Here is a 23984-nt window from a genome sequence, read left to right as displayed (position 1 = left end):
CGCCGGGCGGGCAGCGGTGCAGGCGGGCACCGAGCGGAGCGACAGCGGCACCAGCACCAGCCAGACCCTGGCCCCGGGCCGGTCCCTCCCGCCGTGCAGCCGCGCCCGCCGCCATCTTCCCCTCCCGCCCCGCCGGTGCCGGCGCGAACGGGCCGCGGGGCCCCGCAGGTGAGCGGCGGGAGCCAGGGTGGGGGCCGGCAGGCCCGGCGGGGCTGCGGCGGGGGGTGGGTTCTGCCTGGTGGCCGAGCCGGCGCCGGGCCCCGTCCGTGGTTGCGTGGGGCCGCCGCAGCTTCCCCCAACGAGGGGCGCATCGCCCCGGCTGCCGGCGCCGCCCGAGCGCCGCCGCCCCTTTGTTGTGCCCCGGGCCGGGCAGCGCGGCCGGAGCCCGGCGGGTGCGCCCCGTACCCGGGCCGGCCCGCAGGAGCCGCGCCGGGGCCGTGCGGCCCTGCCCGACCCGGTGCTGAGCTCACATTCCCGAAATGCTGATGCGGGCTCGGCGCGGCGCAGTTCGCCGGGGCGGCTGCTCCGAGCCCGGCGGAGCTGGATTTTGGGTGGAAACCTGCGTGAAGAGGAAGAACGTATTGGAGCAAGTAGGGGTATCACAGTCAAAATGCGTTCATTCCTAGTTTCTGGAAGTTGTTTGGGCTTTTTTTTTTTCCCTGCCTTCTGGTTTTACTCTAACGTGAAGTATTGCATAATTTAATGTCACCTTTTTGTCATTCGCGGTGCGGAATGCGCTGGGTGAGGCGTGTGCGTGTGGGAACAGGGACTGACGGATGCCGAGGGCTCTGCGGTCACCTCCAGAGCGTGGTGAGACCGGGATTACCGGGTGGCTCTGAAGCAACAGCTGATCTAAGCAGGGAAACAAAATGGATTACGAGAGGGCAAGCCAGTGAAAAATCTGTGTGAGACAGGAAAGGCGGATGTGTAAGAGAACACCGATTTGCTGTGTATTGGAGTAGGAAAGGTTTCAGTCATGGAGTTCAGCTGTGCAAAGTTTGGCGAAGGTTTTCTATGAAGGCTTAATATGCTCAGTGCAGTTCATTTGAGATAATGAATTGTGCGATCTTAGGGTGAAATGGGTGTCAGTGAGTGCGCTGACTGCTGTGGAAATCAATTGTGATAACAGAATCTGGCCTATAGTGTTGTTTGTTTGTTTTTTGTAAATTCCTTTGATATAGAGGAACTGGAAGATGATTGAGGGCACATCAGAAATGGAGCCAGTAGGGACTGACCGGGCCCCGAGTCCCCCATGGGCTCTGTGTGGGCAGAACTCCGGAGTGGCCTCTGGGCAGGCACGAGAATCATATGTAAGTGACCGTGGGATGGATTAAAAGGTGAAATAACTTAATGCAAAACAGCCAGCTTTTTAAATATGTATGACTTGCTCCCATTCGGGATTTCTGTGACATGGCTCACCAGGATGCTGAGGTGATGGGTAACGCATCACAGCTGTCAGTGAAGTCAGTGAACCAAGGCTCCTAATTTGGCTTCAAGTCTCACTTTAAATGTGACACTTCTCTCACAGTATGACACTTAAAATTTGAACTATAATATTTTTTCTTGTATTTGAGAGTAGTTAGAGATTTTATATTCCTTGCCCAGTTTTCCAAATGTATATTGCATACTATTGGTAAGTGATCTGTTTCAATTAGTAAATAACACAAGAATAATGCTTATTGTAGAATTTCACTATTGGCTTGCTCAGAATATTAAACTTTAAATTTCCGTTATGTTATTGTATATGCATTTTAAATTTTTTCTAAGGAAGGTGACTTAAACAGAAGAAGTATTTAATACTGTTTAGATGCTTTTCGTTTAAAAACATTTTCCTGAAATAGTATATTTTAAGGTATAAGTGGATAGAAATGTTTTAAATTTTTTTTAAGAATTGTTTTCTATGCTTACAATACCCTGAGAGGATTCTTGTTGTTGGCATGTTCTTAGAACATGAGTTAGAACAGAACAAGAATGAAGCCTCTCTCTGGAGGATTTAGTGGTAGGTAGTCCTGTGTTCCAAAGAGCTTTTTTTAAAGGGTGTCTTGTCCATTGAAGCTACAGAGAAAAGATGTACCAGGTTTGTGGTAAGGAATTTTTTGGTTTTTTTGATGTAGGAAAACAAATTTAAATACAGGTGGAGATAAGGGGGAGTGAACAGGAGAAAGAAGAAAGGAGGACAGGTGTGGAGAAGTACTGTTCTGCAAAGACTGGGTAGAATAAAAAGCTTGCAGCAGAAATGTGGTTGGTAGAAGGCACCTGAAATATTAGGGTCTAATTCTCATTTGCTTTCATTTATACCTCAAGCTAATGCTGTGCCTCAGTCGTTCTTGAGTATTAGTGCTTGAGCTGATCAGATTGTGACGTTATGTGCCATATGTGCTGGCAGAAAGCAATACAGTGTGATGGACCAAAGATGCAGCTTGAGCTCTAATCTTGAGTTTCCCTGCTGTTCTTTGCTATTTAATTATTATTATTTTTATGTATACACATACAGACATACCAATGAATGTGAGAAAACCTGATAGATTTCATAGAGGGTGATGTGTAAGCCTATGTATATTTATGATTTCATGATAGTGTTAGAGGACTGCTTATTACTTTGACAGCATAATTCTTAGAAGTCTGATCTCATCAGACTAAAAAACATCAATTGCATGAAAATCTTCTCTAGTGGGTTTACTGTTCTTTTCTAGCTGTTTGTGTTGCTCTGACAGCAAATGCACACTAAATATTTTCATAATACTGTTAATGTATGAGCTTATCAGTGTGCTTCAGCTCTTTTTCAGAAGTTCGGTGTCCAAACTAGGTTTGGGTATTGTATTACATTTTTCTTTACAGTACTCAAAAGTACTGTTACTAGTCTTGTATCAAATATGGAAGGTGCAATCGTTCTTTACCCTGATCTATGTAAATGAAGTTAAGTGTTAGAATTGTCAAAGGCTTTATGTTCAGGACAAACCTGTTATTTTAAAAATCTAAAAAGGAAAATAGAGGACAACTGCTTGCAGATGCTTAAGAGTACAAATACATTAACTAAAATCTAGCAAGTACTGAGTTTTATGCTCAGTATCAGTACAACATGTGAATGATTAATTTTAAGGCAAGCTTGAAGCTGTGTAGGGTGGCTTCCTATTTCAACTTGAGTCCTGTAGATCAAGTTGAAAAGAAAGCTGGACTTGGTGTTCCTTTCTTCAAAGGGAGTCTTAGTCTGATTTTTCTGATGGGGAGTCTCAATATAGCTTTGCCTAAGTTTTACTTTGTCTTTTGACAAGGAGGTTAATTTAGTTTATGTAAAAACCACCAGTGCCATAAAGCATAATAAAAGAGAAATGCAAATGCTTCAGATGAGGTTGTGAATTAAGATGTCAATACTAAACTGCTGGTTAAATTTGTGTGTGGGTTTTTTTTTTTCCCTTCAGTATATAAGTAGGGTTGACTTTTTCTCTGGGACCAAAAATCCATATCCAGTTGCCAAAGGGGGAAGTTGAAACAGTCCTAAAATATAAGGAGAAAAGCACCTCCTACAAATTCTGGATTTGGATTTGTGGGTCCAGCTTTCTTTCCTGCAGCAAAGCTTTCTGCAAGCCAGGCTTTAATTTTTCCCATTGACTTTACTATCTAAGAGTGTGCTCGTGGTCCCTGGGTGTGTCTTTCATGAGACCCATCAAAATACTTGGTGATTGGAGTCTTCTGTGACTAAAATGAGAATTAGACCCAGCCATTTTAAGAAGTTAGGCCATTTCATCTGGCACAACTAGGTCTCTGTTGTTCCAAAATAAACTATGCTGCTATAATCAAATGCTTTGCACTTCAAATGTTCTGGCAAAAATTTACGTGGAAAAAAGTTGGCATCCAACTGTGAGAAAGATGAAGAACTTGGGGGTTTCGATAATAATGCAAAAAGCCATGTTATTAATGCCTAAGTTTTTGTATCCTTTCAAGTTCACTACCATTGGTTTATGGTGATCAGTGATCAGGAGTATTTGTCTCTTCCCCTCCTCTCTGGTAAATAATTCATTTCTTGTTAATACTCTGAGTGTTCTCTTTGGTTTATTCAAACTTATTCAGTTTCTCTGCATCTTTTCCTGATGTGAGGTAGATAACTAGCTTATTAACTCCAGTTTTCTGAGGCTGAAGTATCTGAAGTCTGTCTTGGGAGCTGCATTGCCCACAGCTGGTTATCTTTCAGCATCCTAGTTGCTAGATTTCTGCATAAGTGAATGAGTGCATGAGGGAATTGAGAAGTACTTTTATTTTCCCCTTTGAATTATAAGGGGAAGAAGCTGGGAACCATAACCTGTTGCTGTGGACATCTTGCTCTGTGTGGTCATCTCCCTTCATTTTTTGGATCACTGATGCACCATTGTCTCTCCTTGTTGCCTTCTGCTGAGGGTTCATCACTGCTTTCCTGTGTTTTTTGGTGCACTCTCATAATCAGTTTAGGTTGGGTTAAGACTTTGCTACTGCCAGAAAGCAAAGTTCTGTTAGTTCCTTGTGTCCATGGAGTGAATAAGTGTTTAATGTGCCCCTGGCTCAGCACACAGCTCAGCTGGGGATGTTGTGGGGTGGCTGGGGATGTGTGGGAGTGCGTGGCTGAGTGCAGAGGTGACAAGAGACTGCCCTTTTCTGCAGTAGTAACATGGGATTACACTGGAATCTTCCTGATGTGAAACCATATTCTTGTATACAGGAATGCTGCTAGGTGGTTGTTTGGTTTTGGGTTTTTTTAGAGCTCCTGATAAGGCAGTGCCCTGTGGCTTGGCTGTGTTGTAGTGTTTCTCCTCACATTCCCAGATAGTTTACAGATCACCTTAGGAGGTACAACTGTAAAGTCTTTTTAAAGTTTGAAAAAGGAAGTTCAACAGCTTCTACTTTAAGTCAGACTTAAGCACTCAGGCAAGATTTAGCCAGAAGCAGAATTTAATATAGGTTTCCTAAGAGGAGTACATGTTACAACTCTCATATCCTTTGAGGAATTATGTTGCAGAGGAGCTCGGACCTTGTACCTATGGGAGCTTTAAACAAGGTGACTGCTGGCTACCAGGGCCCCAGCTGCACCTTCCTGCTTCTCCTTTGTGCTGGCTGGACAGCTCCTTAGCCCCCTGAGCCACTTTATGTATGTTGGTGGAGAAGCTAAGGCAATGATGAAAGCGAGGAGTGCTAGGGAAGGGCCAGGAACCTGCAACTGGAGGCAGGTGAGTGAAGGGGAGTTGGCAGCCAGCAAGCAGACTGTCTTAGGCCACCTTGGGTTTGCAGCTTTAGATTCTTTGTGAAGGGTATAGACAGAAATGGGCATCCTTCTGAAGGAAGAATGAAAGCCCCTGGCTTAATTGCCATATGCTACTTCAAAATTAAGGTAGGGAGAGAAGGCAATTTTAGTGTGCTATGCCTTTTGCATCTGTTAGAATGCAAGATCTCTAGATAATGACATAGTAACTGACTCTTATGCTCTTCGAACTTCACTGTTTGCATTTCAGAAAGGAAAATTTTACATACTGCAGGCTTGGTAAGCACAATATTTTCACACTGCAAGAGGACTGATTTCTTGTTAGATTTGTTGATATGGGCCCTGTATATGCATAAGACGGAACTCGAAAAGTTGCAGATGCAATGTTAGGTCTTAATTATGGCTTCATAGTCAACCTCTTAAAATCAATTAATTAATCTTGTAATTTAATTTTTGTAACACTACTACATTCTGTTCTATAAAACTGTATTTTTGTTTTTGTTAGTAGCCAACATTTGTTAATCAAGCATAAAGTAAGATACTGATCATAGCTAAAATTCTTTCCTTTTAGGCTGCCATCATGACGGCTGAAGAAACGGTGAACGTTAAAGAAGCTGAAATAATTAAGCTAATACTAGATTTTCTGAACTCAAGGAAACTTCATATCAGTATGTTGGCACTTGAGAAAGAAAGTGGGGTCATTAATGGCTTGTTTTCAGATGACATGCTCTTTCTAAGGTAGGACTTCTTTTTCTGGTGCTTGAATACTACATACATGAAAACAGAGCTGGACTGTTTCATGGGCAGCCCTGTGCCACTCAATGGGAGATCTTAACTTGTGCCCTCATTTTATGCTGCTTCCTCCTGATCCCATTCCGTGGTCCAGCCCTGGAATGTGTTCCAGCTCTGAAGTTAGTGACACGCTTCTATGAGCCTCTTGCAGTGACTGGGCATCATCAGTATACACTGAGCTAGATTTTTTTGGTTGCTTGTTTATTCATTTTAACTTGGTTATTTTTCTGGCACACCAATGAATTTAAGTGGGAAGGAATCTTAAAAAGTGCCAGTATTAGTGCAGGGTAAGCTGGGGAAAGACCATAAGCAGGAATAGTATGGGAAAGCAAGCCTTGTTGGTATCTGTGATGTGTTATCAGCTTACCAGGTCGTGTGGACCTCAATATGTGGTTTATTGACTACTAAAATATTTTTACAGTGTTCTAGTGCTAAGATCAGTGATGAGTGGTTTCCAAAGCTTTTCCCAAAAAATATTATCTGCATTTCAAAATAATACCTAGATTTATCTTAAGTTTAACAACATGAAAGGAGTATCTTTTATCATCAAGGCATGAGAGTCGGTGCAATTTACCATTCAGGATATTGCCTTCAATATTTTCCAAAGTTATCTGTGTAGATGCACACTAGTTTTCAGCATTGCTGTCTTGTATTTCATGCCAAAGGTACATAGTAATGTTGTTGAAGCATGAGAATATAATCTACCCAGCTGTTCTTAAAACATTTAAAAATACATTTTATCACTGAGCAAAACTTCTCACCTGGCTTCCCTTTTCATTAGAATTATGGATATTAGACTAAAATGAAAGAAGAATTACAGAAAGATAGAAGTTACTAATCCAGTTTGTTTGTTTCATTCTTAGCTCAGTTGGAGTAACTCATCCCTTCCTTGTAGGTCTGGGCCTTTTATAGAGAGCTCTGTGTGTGATGTGGGAGTATGAATTGAACTGATCTACCTTCTCAGTCCAGCCCACTGATCTTGACATTGGAGCTCTTGTGCTGGCATCATTCCTGCCAAACTGTTACTCTCACATTGTTAATACAGGAGCTCTGTGTTTACCCATCCCTTTTATAAAATAGGCCCAACAATATTTATAAAATTAAAATTGACCAATTTTTCAGTTCTCTTCCATTCTTTGAGATGTATTCATTGAATTAATATCTTTATTTAAACTCTTCAAGTAAGATTTTATTTTTTTTTAATAGTAATTACAGGTAAAGCAGGAGACACAGGACCACTTTGTGATGTGCCTTTAAAAGTAATTTGTGTTTGTCCTTCTAGTATGCAGTTATTTTTACAAAATATTGAGAAAACATTTTGCTTTTGCAGTTAGTCACATCACAGTCCTCTTGGCATCTGTGCAAAGCATTAGCTTTTCAAAGCTGGTTGATCACTTGTGTATTTAAATTATTGTTTTGTATTTAAATGGACTTCTTACTTGAAAAAGGTTGTTCTTGTCTAGTGAAGTTCAAGGAATGATCCTTTGTTTTACTAGGCAATTGATTCTTGATGGTCAGTGGGATGAGGTTCTTCAGTTCATTCAGCCTCTTGAATGTATGGAAAAATTCGACAAGAAAAGGTAAAATAGAATGTATGTCAGAGTTCAGTTTTCTGAGTTGTGGAAAATATGTGAATTTCTAACTATTGTCTATGAAAACAGTAGTTGTAAATTTGTCACCTTAGTTTTGGGGTTTTTTTCCTAACCTGTATACTCTTCACAAAGTGTATGCATGCATTTTTAAAGTTGTACTTAAAATACGTGCACAGGATCTGTAATGAGGTGTCATTGGCCATATGCTTCAGAAATATGGTGCATGTTGTACTGTCTTCTAATAGATGTCTACTCTGTCATATTTCTGTTTAAGAAATAAGTATGTTTGCTATACTTCTCATACTAGCCTTCTGATATTTTTAATTGAACACTTCTGAAAGCAGTAATGGAAAAAGACATTTCCTGTTAAAAAAAATAATGTTGCGGTTACCAATTTACTAAAGTTTAAGATCAGAGTTCCTTGTTGTGTCAGTTTCTATGCCTGATTCAAAAATTTGCTATGAAATACCCTGCATGTCTCTAAAGTTTACCTACTAGAGCAAGATGTATAGTATTTAACTTCTCACCTGCAGATTTCGATACATTATAATGAAGCAGAAGTTCTTGGAAGCCTTATGTGTAAACAATGCGATGTCAGCAGAAGATGAACCTCAGCATGTAAGAATTATCTCTGGTTTGGGAAGTTTTTTTGTTGTCAGGAAGTCTCTTGAGAGATTCTGATTAAAGGCAGAGCGGAAGCTCCCAGCATTAAATGCAAAAATTTTAGGTATTACTAGATGGTTTCATAAGCACTGGAAAAAATAATTGGTGTCCTTTGGAAATTAATGTGGCTCCCAGGTCTCAAATAGAATTCTATATAAAAGGGTTGTTTGAAACTTTGCGGTATGGATCAATGACCATATGCTGTGTTTGTGGTCCTGATCTCAGATTTACTTTAGGCCATTATGCTGAAGTACAAAGCTTTTTCTTTTTTTTTTTCCTCTTTCCTTCCCCCCCCCCCCAATTATTCTGGAGCAAGCTTCAGAATTATTTATTTTCATAATGTGGGCCAGGTAAAGGATTCCAATTTGAGTGAATCTTAAATTTTATTTCTGTTACTTCTGGAGAGAAAGGTCAGAGTTGGTTTGTTTGGATTTTTTTTTTTTTTTTTTTGAAGGAACAGATGTGTTCACAAAGGACTCTTTCAGTTAAATGTGCAAACAGCAGGAGTCGTAGACTTCGGTTTTTAATATGGAAAGAGGCACTAACTCAAACTGGCAAAGAAGGTTTGCAGATTGTGAACTTAGTTATAGTTTTTAATTTATTTTGAGGATACCGTAATACCAAATTTGTAACACTAAAATGTTATGAAATTAGAAATGAAGAATGCCAGTAGCTTTAAGGTAATCGATTTTGTTTTCCAAACGGAATTGATTTAATTCTCTGTCCCATTACATGTACATTGTGCTGCAGGGTTTTCTCTTGACAGTGTAGAGAAAGTTAAAAGTCCATCTTTATAGCTGTAGATGGAAACTGTCTATTCCTTTAATCACTCAATCTGTATACTGTTACCAGACAGCAGTAGACGGGGAAAAAAACATACTAATGTTCCTTATTTTGTTACCAAATGGGTTAGCATGTTGTGGATTAAAGGATAAGTGAGGGGGTTTATCTTTTTTTAAAATCTTTGCAACTAAAAGTGCCAAATTTTGTGTATGTAACGTGGTTCTTGGCTATTAACCGACTTTGTAATAAAGCCTTTATTCATTTGGAGGTCTTATCTTCTGGGAACTCTTTGAATGTTTTTAACATTTTTGATTGAGGAGCAGAATCTCAGTATAAAAGCTGACTCAAAGTTGCTAATCACTGGAAACTAGAGCAGTCTATAAGCCTTTTATAATGTATGCCAATAGCTTCTCACAGGAAAAAAAAAAAAGGGAATATAAGTCAACTGGCTTTTAGAATGGAAGTAACCTGTGCTACAATAGAATTGTAGGTGTTCAGCTACAGATTTAAAATTTAATCCTATCAAACCTGCAGTGACATGAAAACATTCTATAAATCTCTAGGAAGTGGGACTGATGAGTTTTTTTAGAAGTCAAAGCATCTAGGAATTTGTAACTGCATTTGCATCAGCAATTTCAGACTCTATATCGTATGACTTTTTAATTAAAATATAACCAGTAATAGTAATAAATGAATGAGAGCAGGGAAACTGCTGCTGCCTGTTCAACTGTTTTATTGTGGAACCACATGTCCTACGAAGGGCTCCGTTGACGTTAATGTTTCTGTAGCTGGAGTTCACGATGCGAGAGGCAGTGCAGTGCCTGCACGCGCTGGAGGAGTACTGTCCCTCCAAGGAAGACTACAGCAAACTCTGCCTGCTGTTGACACTGCCCCGCCTGACCAACCACGCCGAGTTCAAGGACTGGAATCCCAGCACTGCTCGGGTGCACTGCTTTGAGGAAGCCTGTGTCATGGTGGCAGAGTTCATCCCAGCTGACAGGAAGCTGAGCGAGGCTGGCTTCAAAGCAAGTAACAACCGCTTGTTCCAGCTTGTCATGAAGGGATTGCTTTATGAATGTTGTGTGGAATTCTGTCAGAGTAAAGCAACAGGAGAAGAAATCACAGAAAGTGAAGTATTGCTGGGCATTGATCTCTTGTGTGGCAATGGGTGTGATGACTTGGACCTTAGCTTATTGTCATGGCTGCAGAACCTGCCAGCTACTGTGTTTTCTTGTGCTTTTGAACAAAAGATGCTTAATATTCATGTTGATAAACTCCTCAAGCCTACAAAAGCTGCATATGCTGATCTTTTGACACCTCTCATCAGCAAACTTTCTCCTTACCCATCGTCCCCAATGAGAAGGCCTCAGTCAGCAGACGCTTACATGACCCGCTCCTTAAACCCTGCCTTAGATGGGCTGTCCTGTGGATTGACAAACCACGATAAGCGGGTCACAGACCTCGGGACCAAAACTTCTCCAATGTCGCACTCCTTTGCTAATTTCCATTACCCAGGAGTACAGAATCTCAGCAGGAGCCTCATGCTTGAGAATACTGAGTGTCACAGCATTTTTGAAGAGTCACCTGAGCGGTAAGTGCAACTAGAGGTCTGTTTTTCTCCTTGGCTTATGTTGTTGATATTACTGTGTTTTTACTGGCACTGTAACTCTGAACATAATTGTAACATTGAAATATAATTTGGTTGTTTGATTTCTGTTGTAAGTAAAACTCTGTGTAAGGTAGTTTCTTCCTTCTGCTTTTATGATTCAAGTAGATTTTCATATTTGGTTTTGGGCCATATAGATTCAGTCTGGGCTTTCTTAAAGTTGAAATCCTAGCACGGAGCACCAGTGCTAGGATTATGCTGAGTGCATAATAGAGTCTAGCTAAGATTTTATGTTCAGTATCACTGAATTCTTTCATTCCACATAAATAAATGGAGACGGTGGAATAACTGTAACTCCCGTCTTCTTTCTCCATTCTGTCCTCAAGTCTCTGTAAATTTTAGTCCTGACATTCTAAATCATTACCTATACTTGCAAAATTTGCATATCCCAATGAAGTTAGTGGAAATGACAATATGCTGTCATTGTAGCATTCCTGTATCACTTAAAATGTTACTGATGGCCAAACTGTTTTGGAAAGAGTGCCATGCAGGAATAGTTAAAATACAAGGATAATAAAACTGATACAAACAATTTTCTGGAATGTTGCACTTTCAGGAATGTTCAAGGTGATGGATGTTGTACATAGTTTAAGTTTAGATTGCTAGTGGTAACTGAAGTGATTATCTTAGGGAATATCTTTAGTCACATAGTATATGAGATTTATGCACATAATTGCTTTGAAAATGGGAGATCTTGAATAACTTGTTAGTTAAAAGGTATGTAATTCAAGTGTAGGAATAGAAAATAGGGAGTTTGCATATGTCATGGTGGTAAGGCTTTTTGGAAAATGCATGGAAAAAAGCACAATGGCTGTGCTTTTTTTGTTTGTTAGGAGTTTCATTTTTAGTGTAACCCCTTGCAAGTGACATTTTCTTCTCAAGCAATATCTTTAGTTATATGTGACTTAAACAGTTTGCACACTTGTGTCATCAGATTTTACTCTAGAATGTTATCTTTCTCTACTTGATTTTTACCCTTAATTTTTCTCAGTTAAGCTTCTCTTCTTTTCCATGTTGCTGCGAGAAGTGATACTCCTGTGGAGCAACAGCGTCCCATTGGCAGTGAGGCTTTGTGCCAAGGTTCAGTTCCAGAAAATGAACCACTCAGTGCTGCACAGAGTCAGGGATCAACCAAACAAGAAAAAAATGAGGTAGTGGATGTTTGTTTAAAAATAATGAGGCCCTTTGAGCTGCGTTCTGATCACTTCATAATGATTTGCCTTTGTTTGGAGAACTTCATGCATGACAATGGGTTGCTTTGAATCTTTGTTTTTACTGTAGTAAAAATACCATATTGCAGCTTGTGTAAGAAACTACTCCTTTTTTTTTTTCCCGTTGTATAGAGTTCTGCTGTTGTTTGAGTTTGTAATGCAGCTGATGAGTGTGCCTTGTCACGCCAGCTAAACTTCACTCCCACTAAGTCTTTGAGTCGCTTCTCTGCTGCAACAGTGTTTTGTATGCACCTTTGGAGGGAGGGAAGAGCAGATGCAGAATTTATAGAAGAGAATGAGGACAGGAGATGCTATGGTGAAGATGTTGGCCAGGCTATTATACACAAGTAGAAAAGAATGTAGTACCCAGTCCAATTTCACCTTGTTTGATTTCCCACATCATAGTGGGAAGAAATTGTAAGAATTAATTTCTGTGTAAGAAATTAAGGGTTTTTTTCATAGCTTTATTTTTGCAGTGTTCCTGTAGAGACTGCTTTAGAAGCCAGAATTTATAGATTAGAGCTTCTGGGCAACATATTTTAGGTTTGCATGTTAGTTTGGGTAATAATAGCACGGAATCCAAAAGATCAAAGGATTGAATCCAATTATAACAAACAAGTATCAATCATGGAAAGAAATATAGACAAGAATGTACCTGTTACCTAGAAGGATTATACCACAGTGATTGGGGAATGGTTCACAAATTTCAATACAGGGAATGAATGCTTTCTAGACATCTGGTGATTCCTTTGAAGTTTCTAAAGTGCAAGTATTCACCATGGGAAACCTAAGGTGATAAATACTTTGCAAATACAACAACACTAGAAAATCTGTTATAAATCAGAAAATTATTGTGTCAGAGAACAAAAAATCATAGTGCAAGTATTGTTAATTAGAGGAAATGCAAAGGCTCATAGTTAAAAGGACAGATCATGCATGAATTGTCTGAACTAATGCAGAGTTATCAGGGTGTCCTTATACAACCTAAATTCATAGATGACAAAGCTGTTGCTTTTGAAAATGAAAAACCCACCAAGGTTTTTTCTTTCTTTTACAACTTTTTTTCCCCACTAGTTTTCTAAATATGCAGTTAAGGTTGTTTTGTTTTTGTTTTTGTTTTTTTTTTTAGAAAACGTAGGGCAGTTCTGTGTGGATAATCTGGCCTTGGACTGAAGTGCTTTTGGTTTTCTTTTGGTTTTCTGTTTGTCTGTTTTTATCTTGTCCTCAGCTGTTGGCATTTGGAACTAGTGACACAGAAAGTGAGGATTCGGGAATGCAGAAGGCAGCAACTCCTGGGCAACTGGCAGTGTGGGGAGCTAAAGACAGAATGTAAAGGAGAAGGGACCATGAGAAAGCAAGTTCAGATGTTTGTGTTTGGCCCAGAAAGTACAGAATTTTTAAGTTAGAACAGAGCACCAATTTCAAATGTAAGATGTAATGCTTGGATAGACCACTTCAGAATTGGCTACTAGGAGAGGGAGATTGGCTCTGCAGACTGATGGCAGGGAGGTGTCAATGTGGCAGAAAATACTAAATTTGTAGTGGAAGTGTGACTTGGAATTTGGAATGTCACTTATGTTGTTTTCTGATTTTTATTTTCAGTTTTAAATCGTTTATTTGTTTTGATCTTAAGTTATACTTTGGAAGTTTTGTAGGAAAGAGCAGTCTCCTTCAGAATAGTGGCAGAACTGCTTCAACAGTGAATAGCCTAGGCTGGCAGTGGTTGCTTTTTTTAATATGTAAATTGTGTCTGGTTTTAAGGAAGAATTAAATCATTACTCCTCAGAGGAGAATCTCCTGACCTTTTGATGCCTGTGTTGAAATAATGAATCAGAAAGTAAATATTTACATTAAGTACCAAAATTAACTATTTAATTTTCATCAGTGATTCTCATTTCTTTTTAGCTTCGTGATTCAACAGAGCAGTTTCAGGAATATTACAGGCAAAGACTACGTTACCAGCAGCACTTAGAACAGAAGGAACAACAACGACAGTTGTACCAGCAAATGTTGTTGGAAGGAGGAGTGAATCAAGAAGATGGAGCTGACCAGCAACAGAATCTTACTGAACAGTTTCTTAACAGGTTGGAGGTGTTTGTTGATTCTCCTTCTACCCACCTGTACCTCTTCTTAAGTCTCATCATAACCTGGTTTGATTGTCTTTTTTTTTTTTTCTCTCGTCATTTGTTATTAGATCTATCCAGAAACTAGGAGAATTAAATATGGGTATGGACAGTCTTGGAAATGATGTACAAGCACTTAGCCAGCAATGTAATGGAAACAAAGGGAATGCATCTACCAATCCAGCAAGTAACTTCACATCACCACCCTCAGATGGCAGTCAGAGGATAGCAACTGATAGCCCAAATGTTAATACGAGCACTCCTCGAAAGTGTGGATCAGCCAATCAGATCCCCTTTCCTGAAGAGTCACCTGTACAGGGGAACCAAACGTAAGTTTTTTGAGAGCAGGGCAGAATGGGAACTGAATTTCTTCTGTTAACTAATAGTAGTGCTGACCTGAAAGAAACAGTAATTTTTCCACCTCTGTGTGTGTGTTTATGTGTATACATATATACATATGTATGTTATGGAATGAAAAATTTCTAACTTGTTCAGTGCTTGGAATTGCTGCACAAAGAGCAGCCTCTTGTAAAAATAATGAATCAGACACACATAAGACTTGTCCTCAGATTAGTCAGTTCTGAGAATGATTGATTCAGACTGTAGCTTTAGTCCAAAAAATCCATACAAATAAATCTGTCTTTGCTCTTCTTTTTTTGTCTTGCTATGAATTTAAACTCTTCACCAAATCAAAGCAGTGTATCAGCACATGCTGTCACTCAGCCACAGCTGGAAGATGCTTTGGGGAATTTAGCTAAGGCAAGAGGTGATGAGGTGAGTTTTCTTGTCATTTACAATTTGTGTTATCAAAAGATTTGGTATTTAATCCTGAGTATGTGACATCCTCATTCTAAATATCTATTAACAGTCAGAGTTTTTGGTTAATGCAGTACCTGCAGAATCACAGAAACGTTGAGATTGGAAGGAACATCTGGAGACTGAATCCAAACCCACTGCTCAAAAGAGGGTCAATGAGAGCAGGTTGCTTGGGTTTTGAGTCTCTCTAAGGATGGAGGATGTTCCACAACCTTTGTGGACTACCTCATCCCATGTCTGACCACCCTCATACTGCTTTTAAACCAACAAAAAAGGTTGAAGTGGAATTTGCTATATATTATTGTCGTCCATTGCCTCTTGTCCTTTCACTGAGTCCCCCTGGGAAGAGTCTTGCTCCATCTTCTGTACTCCTCCTATCACACATTTATATACACTGGTGAAATGTACACATTCACACCCTGAAAAGCCCTTTTGACCTCAAGGCCAAACAGTACCAGCTCTCTCAGCTTGTCCTTGTGCAACAGAGGTTCCAGTGGGATGCCTTTAACAACCATTGTTTTGTATTTTCCAGGTTGAAACTCTGATTGTTAGGCTCCACTCAGTCCATGGTTTGAAAAGCCAGGGAAATAGTTAGCAGGGAAATAACTGCAATAAGTACATTCAAAAGTTTCTGCATCAGATACATAAAAATCATAATCTTAGAAAGGTGGTGAAGTCACCAGGAGGATGATGTAATAAAACTTAGCATAATTTAATGATAACTGTGTTAGATACGGGGTGAAAATCTGATTCTGTTCAGTATTATATTTGTTTTAGAAACTGTGTTTATGACTTGGACTGTTTTCAGTAAAAATGCAGCTTTGTTCGTCCCCTTGCAAGTTTCACATAGATGAAATGTGTTGACACAAAAAGAAACCATAGAATAGTGCATCTGAAATGGGCTGTTTAGAAGAACAAAAAATGGGTGGAAGTCTGGAGGGGGAATGAGAAATGTTAATCTAATGTTAGCTGTAAAAGTGAGTTGAAGAAAAGAACTTGTTCGACCTGGAGTAGACGTTGTTTTGCAAATCTGCACTTTGAATAGTTCAGCCTGGTGTGATGCTACTTGTTAATACTTTGGTTCAGTAGCTTTACTTTACTCCACAAAACAGTCACATCCGCTTGTAAATGTCCAGTTTTACACTGAAGAGCCTAATTTGACTGTTACCCTTCTACACAGGATGACAAATCAAAAAAGCAGTTCATTTGCATTAATACTCTAGAAGACACACAGGCTGTCAGAGCTGTAGCCTTTCATCCCAGTGGGAGTTTATATGCTGTTGGCTCCAACTCTAAAACTTTGAGAGTTTGTGCCTATCCAGAAGTAATTGACCCAAGGTAAGAAAGCTTGTGTAATCATTTCTATATCATAGCCCTTATTCCTCCTCATACCTGTACTTTTCATACCTTTATTTTATTATCAGAAATAGAGCAGTGCCCTCCTTGGAAACCTGAACTGCCAAACAAAATTAGATTATCTGCTGAAGCATTTGTGTATTTGTGGGCTACTTATTTGTTCACTTTCATTACTGTCAAGATGCACTGCCATAATACCACACTTTTCCTTATAAAGTGTTGGTTTTGCCTCAGCAGTTGGGCTTTTCTGTGTTTACTGTGATGGCTTCTGGTTTTGATATTCCAGCTGTAAAAGTGGGAGAAAGCATGTGTCAGTTCCCAGCCAGCACAAGCTGGGCTTCATGAGATGTAGTTTCTGGCAGGAGGACAGACTTCACAGTTAAGAAAGCAATATCTTCTTGAACTTTCAGAGCAAAACGTGCCAGAGCCTTTCTGTTGGCCCATTATTACTATAAACATTGTTTTATAGGTATATTGGTTCCTTAAAGGGAAAAGCACTGTTTGTGGTTTGCTGTGCACCTGGTATTTTCAGGGGTTTTTCACCCATTTTTTTAATAGGAGGGGGAAAATATATTTTTTCATCTGGAAATAAATATTGCTGTGTCAATAACCATCTCCTTCTCTCTGTTCCACTTCCATTATTTTCTTAGAGTAGGGGTGAAGTGCAAGCATCTAAAACTTCACAACCTGCAAGTGTGCACAGTGACTTTATCTGGGACATCTTCCCAGTTTAGAACCGATGCTCAGACTTCCAAAGTGTTCAAAAGTAATCAGATTATTTTTTTTTTTTATTTCCTCCTTAAATATCATCAGCAAGGTAGACTTTCGTTTAATTCCAAAGTATTTATTGGCAATGTATGACAGAACAACATAAAAAAAAAAAAAAGATTTTTCTGATACCCAACGCAAGCCAACTTGCTGGGCTTGAAGCCCAGGCAGCTTCCTCTTGACTGGTAAACAGTGCAAAGCATTTCCAGTGGAATGGATGCTGCTTTATGGACTAACTGTGGTCTGCTTCTGCACAGCTGGTTGTTGAGAGCACTGGGAAGGGTTAGGGCAACTCTGCAGCCTTAGTCTCTAGTTGCAGTGCACGATCTGATGTGACAAGTGACAAGCTGCATCTGGACATGAAAGGAATACTGACATTTCCCTAATTCTGAACTTGTAATTCTTCCTCTTACTGCTGTTTTTGACTAAGCTTACAGTTTGCCTGAAACAATTCATCACGGGATTTACAAGACAGCGGAGGGATTACATTATCTTCAAGATACTCTAATCCTTGTAACAACATGAGTCCAGACATGCATTCAGAATTATTTGTGTTTTTCAAAAAGCTATAATTGTGTAGAACAACTGTTCTTTGAAGCTTTATTGGGCCTTTAAAGTTTTTTAAATTGTCCTTCAAACTGATGTATGATTCAGGATAAGCTGGTTTGGAGTTGTTTTTTATTCCTTTCTCTAAGGTATAATAGTAGTGTGGGAGTTTTTTTCTACATATTTGAGATTAAACACTGATAGATACACATTACAGTTCTGCAGATGTTGCTTAAATAATTCCAGTGTTTCCATGCAGTGGATTGGCAACATGTGGTCTCTGAGCTGGATAATTGCTCCTGTATCCTGGCAGAGTCAGTGATTCTCAGCTCTTAACAGGTGGTGGATCCAAACTCGGAGTGCAAGATAAGGCATTAGGTCACTTAGGAAGCTCTGAAGTGTGTTAAGTGATCCTGACTTACACTAATCTGTCATGGATTTCCTCTCTGGCAACAAAATAAAATTAGCTTCCATGTAGATTTACTTTAGTATTCTTTACTAAAGCCATGTTTATCTCCAAAGTTTTTCAACAGACTTGGGTGACTGTCTTCTGTCTTTTCTCTCTGCCTCTTCAGGTATTTATAGTATGGTTTCTGAATTTTTTCAATAGTGATTTAATTTGTTGATTTCTATTGTTGATATTACTGGAGTGAACATTGATGGAAGTGGATACTGCAATACTTTATCCTAAGTACTTGACTTCTTCCTGCTATGAGAGCAGAGAAAGAACATTGTAGGAAGGTAATTGATTGAACTTAAGGCAATGTACATCAGTGGGACTGTTGCTTTTATTTCAACCACGTGTAAAGCTGATGTGGTTTTAGAAATAGGAATGTATGGTGTGTTTAGATGGTGTGAAGATTCTTGCACTGATGCAGAATGGTGAATGTGTCTTTCTGGCACAGACTGCTGTATTCAATTTTCTAGTAGAGAAGTGAAGCTTTTAGAGTCACTTTATTCAACAAGTACATCCAATGTACAGCTCATGATGAACATCGGTTTAGGACTCTCAGGATAAGGTTTCATTGTACTATAGCTAGTAATTACTATATTTTATCTATATCAACCCCCAATAGACGAAGGGACTGCCTAAGTCCTTTTTGCATTTTTAATCACAAGTACAATGGGAAAATGAGGAAAAACTGAGAAAACGGGATGGAGATGATCCTTTTCTCTTAGTTTACATATATGTTTCAATGCAAGCAGTCATATGAATTTAATGTTACTCAAAATAATAGAAAAACAGCATTTTCATTTTAAAATACTTTGTTTTCCTTAGAAATAAAAGGATATCTGATGGTTTTCCTTTTTTTTTCTTTCTTTTACCAGTGCTTATAATACTCCTAAACAACCTGTAGTTCGCTTCAAAAGGAATAAGCATCATAAAGGATCAATCTACTGTGTAGCCTGGAGTCCCTGTGGACAGCTGTTAGCTACTGGTTCTAATGATAAATATGTGAAAGTACTGCCTTTTAATGCAGAAACTTGTAATGCAACAGGTACTGTGTGTCTGTATTTAAAGAGTTTATTTTCAATTATTTGTCAAAACCATTCAAATTACACTGATTATGTATTTAATAGCTTTTGTTATTTTTATTCTAATACTTTAGTCTCTTTTCCCTTTCACTGTCACTGTAGTCTTTGTCCAGCAAAGAGCCACTGCGAGGTTGGTGATTATCTTTTGAGTTTTGTTTGGGTTGGTTGATTGTGGTTTTGTTTTCTTTGGCAAGATTCCAGTGTTGTACTCTCTTCTGGCAGATTCTCCTCCATATACAGTAAAACAACCAGATGTTCTTACCCACCTCTGGATCTTGACTGTCACTGGGAATTTATTTCCACTTCTAGTTCCCCTTTTTTTTGCCTATTTCTGTCATCTGTCTTCTCACCCATCTTAAAAAGGTTTCTGGCCCAGCAAATATTACTTTCCATGCCCAACCCTCCTAATCAATACACTGAATATGGCTCTTTTCTGTTTTGAACTTGGGCTGCCTTGTCATGTGTGGTTCAGTGGTCTCAATGACCTCTCCCTCCGGGCAGAGAAAGCCTTTTGAGTTTACCAGAGTTTACAAAAAGAAATAAACGTACTCTGTAAACTTTGGCCGCAATTGGCTGTGGTCATGGTCATTTTGCAAAGCTTTAGGAAGTAGGAAGCTCAAGCAACACTCAACAACAAGATTCTTAAGGATTTTATTTAAACTTTAGTGACTGAAATATTGTGTTCTATAGAAAGTGCACAGCAATATTTGTACTTGGTAGCATACCCACCCTTGCCTAAGGTATTCTGCATTATCACTGTAGCTGCTTTAAAGTGTAACACTAGCAAACAGAGTATGCCCTTATTTTGTTCCTTGATTTTTAAATTATTTTAGGACCAGATTTGGAATTCAGCATGCACGATGGGACAATCAGAGACCTTGCTTTCATGGAAGGCCCAGAAAGTGGTGGTGCTATTTTAATAAGTGCTGGAGCAGGGGACTGCAATATTTACACAACAGATTGTCAGCGAGGACAAGGCCTGCATGCCCTGAGTGGTCACACTGGTATGTGTATTGTGGCTTCTCTCACACTTTCTAAGCCTGTACTATGTTCTAATAAAGTCGTTGGGTTGTTTTGGGGGTGTTTTTTAAATTCTTTGTGTTTTTCTTTGTAGCAAGACTTTTTTTTGCTCTCCAGATTGCTCTTGAGGTATTTTGAGGGGTGATGGGGAATGTTTGTTTTTACATATGTTGACTGTTAATTTAATGGGTTAATGCAACCTCATTCCAGAGAAGATGCAAAGGTGGGTATTGCCTTTCACTGGTGTGTTAGATCATGCAACATGCAGCTTTTCCACAGGATAGTTAAATCTCTGAAAGCAAAAATATAATCTGAACTGTGATGTTTCAGTATTTGATTAATGATGGTTAATCAACTTAAGAAGTCTTCTTGTTCACAGGTCATATTTTAGCACTTTATACATGGAGTGGCTGGATGATTGCATCTGGATCCCAAGACAAGACTGTAAGATTTTGGGATTTGAGAGTGCCAAGCTGTGTTCGTGTTGTGGGAACAACGTTTCATGGAACAGGCAAGAGTTGGTATCGTGCTTCTGAACATTCTTACATAAAAATAGACTTTGAAGACGTGAAAGTAATATAGGCAGAATGTAAGGGGAGTGTGCCACAGACTGGAGGCTTGGCTTTAAAAGAAAGAAGCTGTGAGGAATCTTTACCTGTGTTTTGTTTTTAAAGTAACGTTTTCTTTCAGAAGTTGAGTATTGTTTTTGCCTCATGACTTTCAAACAGACACTTCCAAGCACATTCAGATAAAACATGGTAACTGAAATTCTTGAAACATTAGGGCCAGGGTGAATTCCTTGCAGTATTCCACATTATTTCATAAAGAGCGACTTTATTTCCTGTGATGGAACAGACGCTTTTTCTCATGCAGCTCTAATAATGTCTTTGCTACAATTCAAGTGTGACCTATGGCTTCAGAGTTTTTAGTGCCAGAACATAAAAATTTTGTTATTCTAAAGTAACAGTAGCTCTGTGTGTTCACCTTAAATTTAAGACCAACGTTCAGTATTCTTTTACAATGTATATTCTGGTTTAAAAAAAGTTGGCTATTTGCGCAAATGTACAGAACTATAACGTGTGACCATGTGGGTTTTTCTCCTCTTGCAGGCAGTGCTGTAGCCTCAGTAGCTGTTGATCCCAGTGGGCGACTCCTGGCTACAGGCCAGGAGGACTCCAGCTGTATGCTGTATGACATCCGAGGAGGTCGGATGGTGCAGAGCTACCACCCCCACTCCAGTGACGTTCGCTCCGTTCGCTTCTCCCCGGGGGCTCACTACTTGCTCACGGGGTCGTACGATATGAAGATCAAGGTGACAGACTTGCAAGGTAATGTGCTGCAAAGGATCATAGACTCGTTTTCCATTTGGTGCTTTTAATGTTGAAGTTGAGATCTTGGTTCCAAGATCAAGTTTTACTTTAAATGGGGAGAAAAACAGTAGAGCTTCGAAGGGTTTGACATGTGATTGTGTCTGTTGGCAATTGGCTAGTTGTGTAGCTAAAAGTGCAGGCTATGAACTAAATCTTGCTTTGGGATGACGGTCTCATTACAGTAAAAAAAATTATTAACGCTATTGCCTAGTGAGATGGCCATTGCTTTCAGATAGCATTCATAAAATTGACACTTTAAAAAAGTATATAATTTTTATTTTTATTGGAAAGAGTAAATAAGAGAGCAGATATCGGGTATATCTAATTGACTTGATTTTCTTGGGCCATTAAACTTTAATCACCTTCTGTGAAAACAGTGAAGGTCTGCATTTTTAAGTTGTACTGTGTCCAGTAACACCTAAAAACTGAAACAGTGGGGCCCTGTATTATGCTGTGTGTATGTGAATGGGGGGGATCAAGTGCTTCATAAGATGAAATACATATGAGCTGCACTAAACAAACAGGTAAAAAAAAAACCCACAAAAAAACCCCACTCAAGAGCTAGGGTATAAATTCATGAAATGATTAATAATTTCTGTTCCTCTGCCACAGGGGACCTCACGAAGCAGCTTCCTCTGATGGTGGTAGGAGAGCACAAGGACAAAGTTATCCAGTGCAGGTGGCACACGCAAGATCTTTCCTTCTTGTCGTCGTCTGCAGACAGGACTGTAACCCTTTGGACCTACAATGGTTAGAGTGCAAACAAAGGCAACCTATGCAGCTAAAGCACAGAGACCTGAGACTACAGAACTGTCCAAACAATAACAATGAGCATTGAGAGCAGCAGTTGAGCAGGAGAGTGTCTTATCAAGAAGAGGGGCACTTGTCACTGGTTTTTCTGGTTTCTAGGAGGTCTTGGTGTTTTTAGTATATTCTTTTGCAGTGCTTCCAGTCTTCCATGTTGAACTCATGCTGCTGTGACCTATTGTAGTCTTGTTGCCAAAGTCTATGAGGAGAACTCTTATGTTGTTGATGTGCACTCAGAGTAACATGAATGATGTGTTTACAGTTTGGTATTAATTGCATTCCTTGGTCTTTGCCTCGATGAGAATTTTGTATAGAACTGAAGTTGAACAACACTTTAATCAAGTCTGTATGTAACTAGTTACACACATACACACACACACATAAAACTTCCACTGTTTTTTCAGGTTCATTGTATTCATTGCTCCTCAACAAGAGATCAAACTTTATAACATCTCCACAATTTCAGTGTTTTTAGTAAAAACATCTGAACTTTAAAGGCTGACTAGGCAGCAACCACATCTTGATTATGGTCCATTATATAGTGTGGGATTTTTTCTTTCTTTTCATCTAACCTGGGAAAAATGTTGCTGTTTTTATTACATGACATTGTTTTGAACAAGCTAACATGTTGGAGGGGGAAAAAGTAAAATATTGACTTTTTTCAGTAGAAACATGTAATATTTTACTTTTTGAATGCAACAGAATACCTCTGTGTATAACGTACTGTAGAAAAGAGTGGATTGGCAGCAGTTGTCACAGTGAGCTTAATGGCTATCAATTTTTCAAGTAAAAGGGATACCATTAATGCTATAATAGAAACCAGCATGGCTTAAAATGCTATGTCTGCATGATAATTTAAGAATTGTTTAAATTCCCAGTTCAGAAGCTTATCTGAATTTTATTTCTTGCACTGTTTATGTATGGAAAACTGCAGTTTTATTTCTACAAAACTTTAGATTCTAATGTTTATGTATTGTTATATTTTCATATTGTACAGTTCCTTTTACTTTTTAAAATATAAACCTTAAACTTTGGGTTATTTATTTATTTGAACTGCAGTTAAGTTTTGGATTCTCTTGGATACTAAATTATATGTGCACTGTAGCAAGCATTTTTAACTATCGTATAAAAGTGGAAAGGTAAATATAGAAGTGTATCTGTGCTATAATCTCAATAAAGACCTCCAACACCTGCATCTGTTTCGGCTGTTATTTTGGATTCTTAGTTCATAATTATTTGATGCAACTGTGATACAGAATTAGACATATGACTTAATATGCCAGAACTATAAAATACTCAAGAGTTTTGATATTGCTTCCCTATATTGAATTTTCAGTGTGATAATAATCTTGTTTATTTTTCTGTATTTCATACATAATGCTGCTTTGGAGGAAAATAGTGTTCCTCTAATTGTTTATCTGTGGACAAAGCTCGCAGACTTAATGTCTACAACTATGTAAATACTGTCTTCTGCCATTAATTTTATTCCAGCTTCGGTCTTTACAGAGCAGATCTAGATTTACATCCCTTGTTTTACGTCACAGCGTCTTGTGACTGAGCTCGCATTTAGCGAAGGTAGGTCCTCCTCTATGTCTGTCTGGGACTGGAGGCAATTCGAAAGGAACCAAACCTCCCTCTACCGGAGGAGAGGGGCGGGGATGGAGCTGGTGGGAGTTGCTGGGGCTCCCTCGGTGCCGCGGGGCCGGGG

At 39.2% G+C, this 23984-nt stretch overlaps 1 protein-coding gene across 8 annotated transcripts; it reads left to right on the top strand.

The window, feature by feature from the left end:
* WDR47 (WD repeat domain 47) lies at positions 1–23471 on the top strand. 8 transcript variants are annotated; one of them, XM_032696618.1, is made up of 15 exons: positions 1–168; positions 5799–5965; positions 7516–7599; positions 8145–8229; positions 9846–10648; positions 11748–11874; positions 13840–14018; positions 14129–14386; positions 14753–14831; positions 16054–16211; positions 18873–19042; positions 19913–20083; positions 20479–20610; positions 21209–21427; positions 22082–23471. In XM_032696618.1, the coding sequence occupies exons 2-15, from the start codon at positions 5808–5810 to the stop codon at positions 22222–22224; spliced, it is 2766 nt and encodes a 921-aa protein (XP_032552509.1). In that variant the 5' UTR covers positions 1–168; positions 5799–5807; the 3' UTR covers positions 22225–23471. The 8 variants fall into 8 exon arrangements, with proteins under 8 accessions (XP_032552509.1, XP_032552504.1, XP_032552506.1 ...); XM_032696613.1 differs by lacking the exon at positions 1–168 and adding an exon at positions 510–596; XM_032696615.1 differs by lacking the exon at positions 1–168 and adding an exon at positions 636–1310 and having other exon boundaries at positions 11751–11874.
* Positions 23472–23984: the final 513 nt, after the last annotated feature.

Source organism: Chiroxiphia lanceolata, chromosome 9 (assembly GCF_009829145.1).
Source record: "Chiroxiphia lanceolata isolate bChiLan1 chromosome 9, bChiLan1.pri, whole genome shotgun sequence".
Lineage (NCBI taxonomy): Eukaryota > Metazoa > Chordata > Aves > Passeriformes > Pipridae > Chiroxiphia > Chiroxiphia lanceolata.
The sequence above is the reverse complement of the archived record's forward strand: the minus strand, read 5'-3'. Positions and strand labels throughout refer to the sequence as shown.

What these genes read in the sequence shown, in the direction of transcription:
- WDR47 (XM_032696612.1), top strand. Translation starts at nt 1,194, where the DNA reads ATGATTGAGGGCACATCAGAAATGGAGCCAGTAGGGACTGACCGGGCC. An exon ending in ACTGAACAGTTTCTTAACAG is followed by an intron (nt 14,019 to 14,128) that starts GTTGGAGGTGTT and finishes ATTTGTTATTAG; the next exon opens with ATCTATCCAGAAACTAGGAG. An exon ending in CCAGAAGTAATTGACCCAAG is followed by an intron (nt 16,212 to 18,872) that starts GTAAGAAAGCTT and finishes TTCTTTTACCAG; the next exon opens with TGCTTATAATACTCCTAAAC.